We start from the raw sequence: 16083 nt of genomic DNA, 5'->3' as shown, positions 1-16083 counted from the left end.
TCTCAAGTCCCTGGATATCGACACCATCTCTTGGGAATTTTTGGCGCATGATCGACCGACATGGCGTACCCTGGTTTACCAGGGTTGCCAGACATATGAACACAGAAGGACAATCTTGGCACAAGAGAAGCGAGCACTCCGTAAAGCCAGAGCTGCAAATGCTGAAGCAATAGTGTCCACATTTCTCTGTTCAGTATGTAGCAGAACATTCCATGCTAACATAGGTCTCATCAGCCATCTACGGACACACCGCTGATGGCCTATAATCCATAAGATGTCAAGGTCTTCATCGAAATCGATGGACGAACAACAAAATTGTTTAAATCCTTTGATAATGTAAAAATAAGTTGATAATATAGACTTGTATGCTTAGACATCTGTGTTTCTCTTGTTTGTTAATGCTTGTCTCCTGAACAGTATGTTCTCCTGGTACCCAAGAAAGCTGTTTTGAAATTGAAGAGAATTGCAAAACTATGACTAGCAAATATCTGGTCTTTGAAATGGCTGGCCAGAAATAAAAGGACCTTCCAAACAGAACACTATTTGACTATGAGTTTGACTCAATATCATAGGATAGCCCTTTGAGTAGCAAGATTCTATGGCCAAATACAGATGATTCCATCAGGTGCTATGTCTTGAGAGAGCATGTGTTTGTGGAACATCAGAAATAAAAAATATTGCACATGTCTTATTCAACTGTCAATGATATGCCTCCTCAAGGGCTCAGTACTGACATACATTACTTGACAAAACCATATACTGGGAGTATAACAAAATAACTTGTTTCTTTCAGGGCACAAGTATCTATCTATCTATCTATCTATCTATCTATCTATCTATCTATCTATCTATCTATCTATCATCTATCTATCTATCTATCTATCTATCTATCTATCTATCTATCATCTATCTATCTACCTACCTACCTACCTACCTATCTTGTTGCTAAACTGTTCAGTTTATAATCAGGGCTGTCCAACAGAGAACACATTTTATAGAACACATTGGGGTCACATGCAAAGTTTACTTAAGCACACACTGTTTATGAATTTTAAGATTTTATTATATTTCCTTTAATTCTATTTTATCTGATACAACTTTATCTTACTGTTTTATCTTTATTTTATCTTAAATACTATATTTTAGTCTATTTTATCTCACCATGGCTTATTTTATTGCATTTCACTGTATCTTACCTTGTCTTATTTTATTGTATCTTACTGTGGCTGATGCTCATGCTTTGATACAGTCAACTGACCAATCAATAAAGTATACTATGCTACTATATGGTGAATATTTGTCAGTGGGATTTAAGCAAGGCTCTGTGACTAATTTTGGACCATTGAAAGAATTCATTGCTAAATGCAAGTTGCTTCTGGTGCCGATTGTGTTGACATAAGTACTGTGTCCCTGGGTCAAAAAATATAAAGATGGTAAATCAGCTAGAGCTGATTTATGAGATCAAGAAAAGTGGACAGTCTGTGATAGCATCCAACATGTTTCACATGAGAAAGTTGATGAACTGGTTAAAGACAATTGGCAGATCACTCAAAAGGAATTTGCTATCAAGCTTGGTATTTCATAAGAAAGGGGAGGATCACATTATTGATATTCTTCAGTATGGACAGTTTGTGCAAGATGGGTTCTTCTCATACTAACAGCAGAAGTGAGTTGAAATTGCCCTCATTAGCTTGTTTCTTGTATCAGCTCCTTTGTTGGATTGTTTATATTCCCTTGCTACGATGAACATATGTACAACTTTTATTAGGTTGACAAATTAAATGTAACAGTAAAAAGAGTTGAAATTTGCGAGCAATTATTGTCATGCTATGAAAATAAAGGTGAGGCATTTCCTCACAGCATTCTGATAGCCAGTGAAACGTGGACTCATCATCGTGATCTAGAAAGTGCATGGAATATCATCACAAAGCTTCACCTGTAAAAAAATTTAAAAAATCAAATCCCATGCTTCATCAAGAAAACTCTTGGCTACAGTTTTTTTGCAATGCAGATTATGTTATTCATACCTAGAACTTGGTATCACTATTACCTCAGAGTGCTACACTGCAATACTCAAAAATCTAAAATATTGAGAATGGAAAACACAGAGGAATGGAAAAAATACAGAGAATGGAAAACAACAAGGAAAATCTGCTGCAAGTAGTATTTTAAAGTAATGCTTTAAAATACTCGTGATGATATACTATAGCTACTATAGCTTTGAATAGTTTAGGATAAGGATATTTAAATGACTACCTTCGCCTAGACAAAACTGTCCATTTTTAACATTGTTATTAATTGTTATTTTGTTAGGAGCTGCCTATATAAATGTTTTATATAAACATGAAAAATCATGAAGTAGAACTTTAAAAAAGGAGAATCTGATGTCTGCTTAATCATTTCATGCTCTGTTTTCCTCTCTGCTAACCTGCAGTTAAAAATGCTAAAGTATGAACAAATTGGAACCTCATTTGTTTTTCTCATTCATGCCAAGTCAGCATTTCCATTCTGAAAAACAAAACAAAAACGCAGAACTCTGCTTGCTTGCAAATTTCTTCACCATTTCACTACTGCAAAAGAGCAAACCTGTTCTGGAATTTGCTAAGGACCTGCGGAGTTGTTTGAATACAAAGTTTTCACACAATAAACTACACCAGTGATAGTGAACCTTTTAGAGACTGAGTGCCCAAAAACTGCCCCAGCCCGCCCTGCTCCGCCCCCACCCTGCCCCCTCTCCCGCTCCGTCCCCGCCCATCCACAGGGCCACCCACCACCTCCACAGCCCGCCACAGATTGCCCAGGCCTCCCTGCAGTGCCATGTGGGCCACGCCCTGTGCCCGCGCTCCAATGCATCATGCGACGGGGCATGAGGGTGGAATCTTGTCCCTGCTGCCCGGCTGCCATTTGCTTGGCTGTGCTGCTCTGCGCGGGCCACGCCAAGGGGCAACTCTCCTCCAAGGGGACTGCTGGTGAGGAGGGGGCCATGGGGGAGGCGGGGTTGGAGTGACGGCATGCATGCCCATAGAGAGGGCTCTGAGTGCTGCTTCTAGCACGCGTGCCATAGGTTTGCCACCACTGAACTACACCAATGTTTCTCAAACTTGGCCATTTTAAGATGTGCAGACTTCAACTCCCAGAATTCCCGAGCTAGCATGGGTCTTAAAGTTAAACACATCTTAAAATGGCCAAGGTTGAGAAACTAGACTACACCGCTTCTTAAAAAATGACCTGGCCGGGCTAGATCGCATTAACAAAATTTGTGTAGATTATGCTTCATTGTTATGTTTGTTCTGGTTATCTGTACTATGCCTATTAATGGCAAGTAGAATATGCATGGAGATAATACCATATGGGGAAAAAAATCTCTGTGCTTTATTAATGTAATCTATAGTATATATTTCCAGTTATTGAAAAGTCAGTTTGTTTCAATGCTCTTTTCCCCAGTCCTCATTGTTTGAGAGGCAAATATTTAAAAAACAAGTATTTCAATAAATAGTTTAAATTAATACTTAAGCAACAGGCTTTCTGTATAGGACCAAGTTATACTTACCAAAATAATGTTCTATCACTGTTCATCATCATTCCACATCCTTTAAATGCTCACTTTAGCTTTTTTTGGAAGACTTTGATCGTTAAAGGTCATTCTTTTAGCTTTAGAGAAGCACTCCAGGCAATTATTTCCAAAGAGTTATGTGCACCTATCAGTTCTATTCCTGCACTCTACTAAAGATTTAGCTTTTTAATGCTTCTTACAATGGGCAAAAGCTAAAAAGACTGCAAATAAGGACACTTTGCCTACTCTTTTGCAGCGCCTAAGGAACACCATATCCCCTAAGATCTTCGCTGACCTTTTATAAAGATCTGGCTCTTCCCCCAGAAATTAGCATGAGTATTGTGGTAGTATCATTGCTTGTTGGGTTTTGTTCTATGCATATGGGGTTATTAATTTTTAGTTATTTTAAATCAGTGGTTCTCAACCTTCTTAATGCCGCGACCCCAACCGGTCGTAAGTCGAGGACTAAACCGGTCGTAGGTCGAGGACTAAACCGGTCGTAAGTCGAGGACTAAACCGGTCGTAAGTCGAGGACTACCCAACCGGTCGTAAGTCGAGGACTTTCCCTGCTCGGGAGCGCCGCGCATGCGTGGTTCCGCCCCCTGCGCCGGCCGAGGCGTAGCTGGCAAGCGGCAGAGACGGAGCAGGCCAACCACCAGCTGGCCCAGCCCAAGGGAGGTAAGGCACCCGCCGGAAAAGGGGAAAAAAATGGCGGACAAAAAAAATGGCGGACAAAAAAATGGCGGACAGCCTTGCTTGGCGACCCCCATGAAATGGTCGATCGACCCCAAATGAGGTCCCGACCCACAGGTTGAGAACCACTGTTTTAAATCACTACTTCATTTATGGTATTGATGCTAGTCTCCCAGAATTGAGAGGCCAATAGCGAGGCTAATTGAGTGGCCCAATATATCTGTTTAATTTTTTTTTTCACATTGTCAAAAGCAGATTTTAAACAAAATCTATTATTGCGAATTCTGTACCAGCTATTCAAAACCTCAGGACATGATAATTCGGTTTGGAAGATTTATTGGACTTCTGAGGATGTTTTTATTTTCACAAACAAAAAATTGCATGGCCCCAAATTTGCAAATTTGCTACTGATAATCAGCAGTGTGATCTGGAGATGTTCTGGGAGTTCCAGAAATTGATCTGAGGCCTTAAATGGCCCAGAGGTTCCCAGGCTCTGATCATACCTTAATCAATCAACAGATGGAAGCATGGAAAGCAGATGCAAGGCCAACCAGAAAAGCAGCATGTAGTAGTACATTTAGTCTCCCTTGTTTAAAACTAAGAAAGACTAAATTTCACATACTGATTCAAAACAAGCAGCCAAATAAACAGATTTCTATTAATTTTTTTACTCACTAAATGGAGCATTAGTTTCTGAACTTTGCAAGAGGAACATTAGTCTGAGTGGCCTGAATGGAGACAATATTTCAACCATGCATATCTGAAATCAGCTGCCATGTTTCTGCCTTTTTAGCAGTAAAAGAAAAGGCTCTTTCTTCCATAGCCAATACGATCCTAACTTCTATATGTGGCCAAAAAAGGAGGAATCACTTTACTGGGTATTGAAACTTTGCATCCAAGCATGGGATCTGTCAAGCCTACACAGATGGCTGGTGATATTAAGAGAATTTTACCCTGTTTTGTTTAAGATACAAGCACAAAGCTTAAGATAAGTAAGAAGTTAATGGTTGAATTAAATTATTTAACAGCCAAGAATTAATGTTTCAAGGCAAATAGGGATTTTAGCTAAAAAAGTTTTTCATTAACCAAGGGGAACTGCATATCTTGCAAAGAAAGGAAACAATTCTGAGTTGAAATGCTGGATTTTATCATTCCCAAATGGAAGACTAACCATTGTTTTGTAGAATCATAGAGACAGAAGGGACCCTTTCAGTCATCAATTTCAATCCCCTATTCAGTGCACGAGTCCAAATTAAATCATCCCCCACAGATGGCTGCCCAGCCTCTGCTTTGATACATCTAGTGAAGAAAAGTCCACCACCTATCTGCATAATTGGCTCCTGTTTTACACTCTTCGTCTTTATTAATACTGAATCAGAATTGCCTCCCTGTAATTCTGAGCATTGTTCCATGTTTTAATTTTTGGTTTTCTTCTGTGTAACTATTTTTCAGATACCTGAACAAAGCTGTCTGCAATAGGAGAGCCAAATGGTTGCATCTACTGTTTTGTCCCCCTTGATCCCCTTTTGTGGACAACTGTGTATTGAACACTAATGTAAGCCACTAGTCTTCTCCTATTAAGCTAAATCATACCAAATCTTTCAATCTCTTTTTATAGAACTTAATTTCTAGTTCTCTAACCATGCTTTCTCTGCTTTCTCTACATATTGCAGTTTGCTGAAAATGGAACATGATATTAAAGGTAGAGAATCTGACAAATGTAGAACACAGTAAAATGATTATTTTCCATAATTTGGAAACCATACTAATATTACTGCTAGTTACTTTTTCAATTAATCTCTGCAAAAAAAGGACAATTTAATACTATTTCTGTATTGGATAGAAATTAATTTGTAATTCTGCAGATCCTCCTAACGCTCTGAGATTATAGCTTGAGGCAATAATGGCCTAAAACAGTGTCTCTCAACCTGTGATCTGCAGACCCCAGGGTGTGTGTGGCGCGATGTCATCATAGGGGGTTCGCAAAGGCTTGAAGAAATGTTATGATTTAAATCTTAAGTCTTGGTGGTCCATGGTCACAAAAGGTATTTAAAGCCCCCCCCCCCCTTTAAATGGTGAAGGAAAGGTTGAAAACCACTGGCCTAAGACTTTTCCCTCCCATCTTCCCTCTCTTTCATTGATTTGTAAGTATCTTGCCAGAGGAAGAATTTCAACAAATCAGAATACTTGCAGATCATTTGTAAATATTCAGTCAGCCAATTTCAATATGGATTTTTTGTATTTAGATATTGATTTAAGAAAACTGAATGGATTGTTTTCCTCATCTGAATAGGCAAATATCAGACAGAGTCAACACAGACACAGCCAGTTTGATGCCAACTCTGCTTGGTGATGATTATTTTGACTACATAATTGGACTGAAAAATTAGTGCAATTTTGCTACAGCATAATCATATACTAAAATGTGTGTGTATGTGTGTGTGTGTGTCTAATCCTTTTATTTAGTCAAGCTCAGTATAGCCCATTACGTTTGTCACTGATTTCATTTATCTAACACTAAGCTAAGCTTTTCAAAGAAGGCACATCATGGAGAAAATGCAGTATAGTGAAAAACAGATCTATCTATTACACAAGCCAATATGACATCATGATGATTTCCAGTGCTTCCAAAACTTCTCAGTAAAACATTTGGTAAACATCCCTCTCAGAACTAAAGGGATTATCTTGTAATGTATATGAAAAATGATCTTCAAAGCCAGAAAATATTGTGGTTGTGTTATCATCTTTCTGAGCTAAAATTCTATATTAGCTGCCCAGAATTACTGTTGCAAGATGGGTAGCTATATAAATTCATCAGAATAAGTAACATGAATACATTATGCAAAACAGATATAATTGCTTTTCTTATTGAATTTACTTGAAAACAAACATTTCAAAAATTGAGTGAATGCTATTTCTATTAACCTACAAGAAATGTTAGAAAGTATTACTTCACAGAAAGACTAGTGGAAGCTTTGAATCAACTTCCAGTGGAGGTCAGTGGGTTAATCATCAGTAACTGAATTTAAATATGCTTGGAATAAACACATATCCATCATCTGACAAAAATTAAAAATAAAATAAAGTAATTAATAAAATATAAAATAATAAATACAAATAATAAATAAACTAAAAAGAAAACAAAAAGCAAACTCAAAGAGCAGATTCTGTGGAACTCTAGGTCTTTTTCTGTTGTCAGTTTTTTTTTATATTTCTATGTAAACCCTCTGTCCGATATCTTATTTTTAAACCTGAAAAATTTCACAGCCTGGTTCATACAGTATTCGAAGACACAATTTGTCATGTATTGCTAATGCTGAGGCCCAACTGCCTAGACTCATGAAATTTGCTAACTAAATTAATTGATTTAATTAATTCACATATTAAGCCAAAAACATACAAATCACATTTAAGGAAACCATCAGAACCACATGAGGTTTTCAAGATTTGGCATATCAGTACAAAGTTAACTATGTTGATGTATCATCAGAACACACGGCACTGTATCAACAGCATGCGTATATTTAAATACGAAATATAGTCTATAACAGGGGTTCTCAACCTGGGCCACTTTAAGACTTGTGGACTTCAACTCCCAGAATTCCTCAGCCAGCTTTGCTGGCTGAGGAATTCTGGGAGTTGAAGTCCACAAGTCTTAAAGTGGCCCAGGTTGAGGACCCCTGGTCTATAATTTGGAAGTGGTTTTCAATGGTTTTAATACTTTTCTCAGGACTACAATCCTGGAAGGTTCCAGGTACTAACTCCAGTACTAAACTATACCCTAAGAAAAGCTGGACTGCACTCTTGTGTAAATAATACATTCATTATTATATAAAGACCAGCTGGTTTCAAGAGAATAGTGGAGTGGACAGCGGAGAAAGCCTTTTAGAGGCAGAAATCAAGGAAGCTAAACTCTTCCTATGTAAAATTCAGAACAGAGAAGGGAGGATAGTGATATTGCTAGGCAACAAACATACTTTTGTGCTTTCCATCAAAATTATGATAACTCTTTCCTAGGACCAGTCAGAAACATATTGGTTCTGTACTTAGCCTTAGAATAAGAGCTTTCAGCTTCCTGGCAAATTACAAACTGTATAGCTTCTTACTAAATTCCAAAAATGTCTGTAAGTGAGCGGTTCAGGTCTCTGGCTTCACCTATTGTTTGTTTAGCCCCTTGGCATGTAGGGGGAGATCTAAGGAATGTGGCCTTTGATAAAAGGATAGCTTACCCCTGCCTTAATTGATACTGAAAAACAGGAGTCTGGGAGCACCTTTTCAGACTAACACATTTTATTAAAAGGCACACATTTTCATGAACTTATGCCTCTTAATACAATATGTTAGTCTGAAAAGGTGCTACTGGACTTCTGATTTTTTGCCTACCAAAAACTAACATGCCTCTCCTCCTATAATGGTTGATACTAAATGGCTCCTGAAATATTCAGAATGTGACACACAGCCTTAAGCATGTAATGCTTTGTTCCAATGCTGTATTTTTAAACAGGGAATAGCAGAATTTTCATGTGCCAAGAGCATAACAATGGCCATGGTCAAGAAATCAAAATAGTTAAATATTGTGAAAATGTTATGTCAGTACCTCCATATCAAATATCATAAGATATCACATGACAACACTAAAATCTTATAATATTGGCAAGCTTGTCAGAGTTCAAAGCTTTCAGTTTTCGAAGTTGGTTTTTCTTTAGGTGTTGTGGGTGACATCTTTGGCATCCATAACTGACTGCTGCTGATTCCTCTTGTAAATACCCTGGCAAACCTCAGTTCAATGTCCAGCTTCAGCATTCCCTTAATCTAGTGTTTCTCAACCGTGGCAACTTTAAGATGTATAGACTTCAACTTTCAAAATATCCCAGCCAGCATGGTTTGCTGGGAAATTCTGGCAGTTAAGACTACACATCTTAATGATGCCAAGGTTGAGAAACATTGCTCTAATCACTTTGAAATCCTGTTCAAGTATTTAGAATCTATCAGCTAAAGTACTCAATATTTTTTCTGAAATTTAGAAAGGCATAAAGATACATTGTCATATTAGCTTATCAAATTGCTGTCATGCTGACTTTTCTATTAATGAGGTTATAATAGCAATTTGGAGTGTACAATGGTAGTTGTGTCCATTGAATTTCACACATATTTTTTTTTTAAAAAAATATAATGTTTATTATTTTTTCTCTGGGAAGCAAACAATTCTGTATATTTTACTATCTTAAATCTCTGTTAGGTTACTTTTGGTTGGCACTGAATAAAATCTAACTAAGAGTAATCCCAAAATATGTCCATCAAATTCATCATGCATTGCAACATGAAACCTGACTGAAATAATTGACTACATAAGAATGAGCAAAATTATCTAAGAAAAAATAGGCTGGTTTGTGGATGTGATTCACTTTATCTGTTACCTTGGTTTGTAGTTTGGCTATATTCATGGGAAAAAGAATGTGAAAAAAGGGTGTCTTCTAAAGACAGCATCATGTTATGTTTCTCCTTTTACAGAAATTTATGTTACACGGTCATGGGCTAAACTTAATGTAACATGATACATTAAAAACTGCACATCAGGATTACAAAATGTGTCAGAACAAAGAGGTGTTATATCAGATCTCTCTTCATCTGTGAGGAAAGCCCTTTAATAAATCATTCACAAAAGAATGCATTCACTCTTTAATGCATGTACATAAATTCCATTCTCCTTTGCTACCCCTCACCCTGTTCTGAGAGTCTCTATCAAGTGGAAATGAGCTAGGAAACAATAATGATGATATTTTCACCCCACACATAGAAATAGCACCAATCTTTCTGTGCAGGCACAAATGAATATAGATGTACTGTCTAACTCACTAAATGGGAAATTCTCATATTTAAACAAATTTAGATGTTCTCCCTAATACATAGAAGCTACTTTCCTGTGCTGATTAGTTCTTGACTTGTATTTTTTTTTGTACTCCTACAACACATGTAAGAGTCAGTGGAAGGGGAATTTGTGTTGATATTGCAGGAAATGTTTGTTCTATTAGCTCTTTCCAAATAATTGCCCATTTACATATTCACCCAGCAAAGCTTGTACTCATAAACAGCTTTTGTGTGGCTAGTAGAATGTCTAAAGGAGACCTGATCTCACTAGAAAATGAATACATTGGTGCACCAGACCTGTGAAATATTATGGCTAAGCCCAGTGCTTTTTTTCTAAAAAAAAAAAAAAAAGTGCCGGAACTCACACACGTCATACAACCCGCCTTGCCTACCCTACAAGTTTCCATCCAAAAAAGGTGCCAGAACTCTGTTCTGGGCGTTCTATGAGAAAAAAAGCCCTGGCTAAGCCATACAGTAGTGATTTTGGAATTGGCTTGGTAAATTGTATGAATCTAGTCACTGTGCCTTGCAAACAAGATTTATAGTTTATGGAGTTTGTAAATTGTTGGACAAATTGTTGGCAAAACAAATTTTTCAGCCATCTTAGAGAAATGAGGCTGTAATTAGGGTGGATTTCATTACAAAGAGTTCATGTAAATAAAGGGAAATTCTGTCCCTACAAGCCACATTGCTGACATCTTCACAATAACTGTTTAATCTGTTTTAAGAGGAATGCTAACAACACTAGTTTCTAAAGATTCCCATGAGAACAGAGCACATCCAGAAACAGAGACAATCCTTTCTACCTCTAAGATGGAAAGCAAGTTTGGAAGTGACTGGTTGGCTAAAACTTCAAGCAAAAGCAATTCACTTCCCATTCCTACTGAAGTCAGATAGAGGGGAAAGAGGTTTTTCTGTGTTTTCTCTGACAGCAGCAACTAGCTTTAGAAAAGGAAAGAAGAGAATTTTTGTGAGATAAAATCTTCCAGGAGGCAGGAACAGAAAGCACACCAATTTTAAAATGTATCAGATAAGTAATTTTAAAATGTATCAGATAAGTAGATGAAGCAGAGGAAGAATTCAGTTTTATTTTGTATATACTCAAATCAAGCCTTATTTGGTTTTCTTGAAGAGAGTCTTTCTCTTGCTCTATATACTTATCTCTAAATTGTATGGCAGTTTTCTGTTACTGTGTATACAAAAGGATTAAAAGTGTACAGTAATAACAAAAGGGCTCTCCCTTTGGAACCATTGGACCTAATTACCACAGTGTTATTTTCAGTGGTTCTGGAAAATTCTCTGCCCAAAGATTAAATAGGTAAATAGTTAGACCGAGCTGGATAATGTCAATCAAGGGGTTTCCAAATTGTTTCAAGCTGTGGAGCCTATTAAAGGTAAACGTTTTCCCTGTCCAATCATTTCCGACTCTAGGAGGTGATGCTGATTTCTGTTATATTAACCCCAAAATAAAAAAAAAAAATCCAAATGCACCGGTCAAGAGGGGTGTGACTTCTGACTATCACTTGACAACAGTCATGGTTATGGTGTTGAAAAAGCCACAAAGAATATGTGACTTTAATGCACGTTCATTTTTCATCTGATGCTAATTTTGTATGTAGCAAAGGTGGTCTGGAGACTGTTGTTGCTATTTTGAACTTGTGGTTAAAGCCAGGCCTACCTTACTGTACAACAACCTATCACAGGGGGTTGGACTCGATGACCTCCAAGGTCCCTTCCAACATTATTATTATTATTATTATTATTATTATTATTATTATTATTATTATTATTATTATTATTATTATTATTATTATTATTAATGCATTTGAGGTGCTTTTGAGGGCAGGAACCTTTACACAACCTCATAACATGTTCTTTTTATTAGAAGAGGCCAGAGTTGTGTTCATAGACAAGCTCTAAATTTCCCAGGCTGTAAGTAGTTTTTCAATAGTATAGTTAACTGGAATGAATACGTAGGCATTGCTTCATTCTGCATCAAACACAAGGAGATACTGCCTTCTTAGTCCAACCAGAATAAATTGTTCTCAGCACTGTTGTCTCCAGCTCAACTAAAACTTTCTTCAGAAAAAATGTTGTGATAACTTTTTAAATCTTTCTGGCTGCCAGAATGAATATAATTTAACGCAGGAATTTTCAAACTATGTTCTGCAGAAACCTGATGGGATTGTATAAGAAACTAATGGCAAAAGGGGGGTGCAAGTTTTCTAAAGCAAAGTGGAAAGGGAAACATTCAAAACCCACCTTTGGGAAGCCACTTGTACTTATGGCAACTGATTGTCCTTTTATGTGTCTGAGAGGCACATAGCAGGGATCTGAGAATCTCCCCCCCTTCTTTCTCTTGTTCCACCACCTAGAAAAAAAAATGAAAGGTTTTCCTGCTTTAGGGAAATTAAGCTTGTCCATCACTGATTGTCATATCATGCTGTTCTCCAACATGGCACCTATGGGCTACGATATGGTATCTACCATGCTTTATTGCTTTTAAAGATGAAATGCTATAATGCCAAGCACCATCCTCTAATCCAATTATACTTCCAGAAATGCCTCTCAGATCACACAGGATCCATAAACATTGTTTTTTTTTAAAAAAAGATATTTGCAGAGTATAGTTTTGAAGTGCCTCTATCTGTTTTGAAAAAGAAACAAAAGTAAAATAGGAAATTGAGGGAACATGTTGGAGATCTATAGTTATAAGAAAGTGTAACACTCATTTAATTTCTTGTACCTATGTCTAATTGATCTTGGTTAATCTGACAAAGCTAAACAGGATTGGCCCTTGCTAGCATTTGTATGGAAAGGCAGGGAAACCTAAGGCTGCTGCAGCAAATCTTGGTAGGGATTAGACAAAAAGCTTTGTCCATAAATAGAAATCATGACGAAACTGGGAGGAAAAATAAGGAATACAACCCCTTAAAGTTGCCAAGATTAAATATTCTGGACTGTAGTGTTATAGTCTAAAGCTTATTTGGAATCCCACTTCACAGAATCAAACTAGACATCAGACTAGATATTGTAAAATTGTGCTGTTATGCTATACTTACACTCTCTCATACAAGGAACTGGTGGAATTTTGATACTCCTCCTCTATTTACAATTATCAGGATTTTCAAAAGTGAAAAAAAACGGAACAAAGAGACAGCTTTTATAAACAAGACAATTCTAAATACACCGCTTGCAATTCTTCAGTTATTGCTATTGCCAACATTAAATAATTCTATTTATGTATGTGCCTTTAGGAGTCTGCTTATAACTTTAGGTTGCTGTTTAATGAATTCCATCACTGAAGCATGACTAACAAACCATGATTCAGCAAATAACGGCTTAGTATGAAGACTTTTGTTTTCTCTAAGGCGATCTATTAACACCGTAGCGGGGTGAGATTTGGGACCTACAACATCAAACTGCTCTTCGGCAAGAGAGTCGTTTCTTTTTCATTTGAGCAGAACGAGATTTACAGTAGAACAGCTCCATGGGGGAAGAAGTTTATTTTCCAAAGATGATCCATCATTTCCTAGCCCTGCCTTTAAAGTCTCCCCCCCCCTCTTCAGTGGTACAGTCCACTGAAAGGCGGAGTTAATTCTAGGGAATACGTTTATTTCGCGCATGCGCTTTACCCTTTGAACGGTGTTGGGCTGTTGGTCTTGGCGTTCCTCTTCTCTTGTTACCTGTTTTGTGTTAGCATTTCGTTGCGTCGCTGCCGGCCGCTTTCGCTTACTGCCCCAGTCTCTCCATGGCCGACCCTCGCGTCAGACAGATCAAAATAAAAACAGGCGTAGTAAAACGGTGAGTATCCGACGAGTAGGGCCTTGTACGGAGGAGCGTGGCGTGGGAAGGTGAGTTGCTGTTTCCAGAAGGAGAATGAAACTCGCAGGGCCGCGATTTAACTGTCTTCTATCGACGCATTGGCTGGAAGAGGAAGCATCAGCTTGGTATACACTTGTATGTTATGTCGGGTTTTTTTTTTACTCAAGAAGAACACTTTCCCTGCGTGCAACAGTCCTGCGAGAAAGGTTAAATCAGTGTTTCTCAACCTTGACCATTTTAAGGCATGTGGACTTCAACTCCCAGAATTCCACAGCCAGCATTGCTGGCTGTGGAATTCTGGGAGTTGAAGTCCACATGCCTTAAAATGGTCAAGGTTGAGAAACACTGGGTTAAATTAAGAGATGTTGGTTGGTCGGTGGCCGAGTGTGGAATTGAACCTGCCGCTCCCATTTCTAGGTTTGTTCGCTAAGCAAATTTGGTTTTTTCCACCTTTTACCCCAAAGCCAGGACCTCTTTTCATTGGTAAATAGGCAGGTTCTACTTAGCAGCAAGAGAATATGCAGTTTTATGCCTGTTCATATACTGTTTTGTAGACACAGCTTTGTGATTAGGGACACCTTAAATACATATTTTTTCCCCCGATTTAAGAAGGTAAATGGAGCCTTTGCTAACCTATAACTGTCTGGATATACTGAACTATCATTTTCACCCACTGATTGTGCTACCTTTATATGGAGGAAATGTTACTCCAGTGTATCTTAGCTAGCTGATCCAGAATGCTTTTTCTACTTAATACCTGTATTAAGTGTATATTCCAGATTCTTTACCCACAGTTACTAATGATGATTGGAGTACATCCACTAAAGTTGCTTGATTCACAAATGTCAGTTGTAGTCTATCCACACTTTTCCTTGATATTTGCTACAGCTAACTGGTATTCTATGATCATTTAAATGTGCATAAGGGTCAAAACATATTTCCAGCTGTAAATGAAGTTTATGTCCAAGACACATGTAATAATAGTTTTATTGCTTAGAGTAGCACATCTACATATGAAATGTACTGTGTGGATATTGTGCATACACACGTGTAATAGCATTCACTGTTTTGTAGATCTCATGCAGTCGCAAAGACAACTTCTTTAGCTGGTAGAGTGGGAAATCATTTCAAGATAGCAAGGGTTAGCTTTGCTGAGAACATGTGACATACAAATATGATAAAGTAATCTTTACGTATTTACTTCATACCCATTTTTGTGAAGAGTAAAAGATGCTGATTGAGCATTTGCTAATCTATATCCAGTTCTGTTTTCTTTCAGTTTAGGCTGTTTGACTTCTATCCAGAATCTTCTTATGGCTACTTGCAGATCACTTATGTAATTGTGTGTTCTGGGTGGGGTGGGGATGGGTCAGACAGAAATGGGGTTACAGTTAAATAACATAATATTGTCATGAATTCACAGGCTTTTATAATGGTAGTCTTAATATTACAGCAGGTTATGAAATGGCTCAATGATCAGTTAATGAATCAAAATTTGGTTTGCAGCAAAATGTTGCAGTTTTGTAGGCTTAACATGTCATGGGGAAGAAAACATGTTTGTCCAGTTTCTGTAATGCCTTTCCTGAGAGACATGTACTATCAACTTTCTTATTTCAGCACCAACAAAAATGTATTTAATCCCTAATAATATCTGATAGTACAGGGGCTCCTCTTAACAGTCCTTGATATAACTAGAAACTTTTCAAAATAAAAGTATAAGCATGAGATGCAAAGGACTACATACATTGCTGCTGAAAAGCTAGATGTCTTGGCAAGTCTGAAGACAACCCACTGCTTGGGTGAGGCTGCTTATTAGGTGGATGTATGTACAAACAAACAGGTTCTCTTTCCTTCCTTTTGTCCAGGAAGTTTTGTTCCCTTATTTTTCCTTTCAAGGGCAGCAGTTATTCTTCTTATCACAGCTTCATCCTGGAGTTCTTTCCTCATTGGTTCTTTCTGTTGGGGGGAAGGGAAATGTGCATGTGCAGTTGTGTATTTTTGTGTGTGAGAATGAGTGCCATATGCAGATGAGAATCAATTAGCTTTACAAATGACATATCTTATTTTACAGGCAATTAATTTTAATCAACACCGATTAACTCTCTTTTCTTCTGACCCCCGTTTTTGGAGCATGGGTTTCTGAC

At 37.6% G+C, this 16083-nt stretch overlaps 1 protein-coding gene across 2 annotated transcripts in view; it reads left to right on the top strand.

The window, feature by feature from the left end:
* The first annotated feature begins 13743 nt into the window (after nucleotides 1-13743).
* TBCA (tubulin folding cofactor A) overlaps nucleotides 13744-16083 on the top strand; it is a 31310-nt gene continuing 28970 nt past the window's right edge. For both annotated transcript variants that reach the window (XM_015812695.1, XM_015812694.2), the window contains exon 1: nucleotides 13744-13918. In XM_015812695.1, the coding sequence (XP_015668181.1) occupies nucleotides 13866-13918 (53 nt within the window). In that variant the 5' untranslated portion in view covers nucleotides 13744-13865. The remainder of the gene's footprint in view (nucleotides 13919-16083) is intronic.

Source organism: Protobothrops mucrosquamatus, unplaced genomic scaffold (assembly GCF_001527695.2).
Source record: "Protobothrops mucrosquamatus isolate PMUCROS unplaced genomic scaffold, P.Mucros_1.0 scaffold107, whole genome shotgun sequence".
NCBI classification, from domain to species: domain Eukaryota; kingdom Metazoa; phylum Chordata; class Lepidosauria; order Squamata; family Viperidae; genus Protobothrops; species Protobothrops mucrosquamatus.
This window is presented reverse-complemented; position numbering and strand designations above follow the sequence as displayed.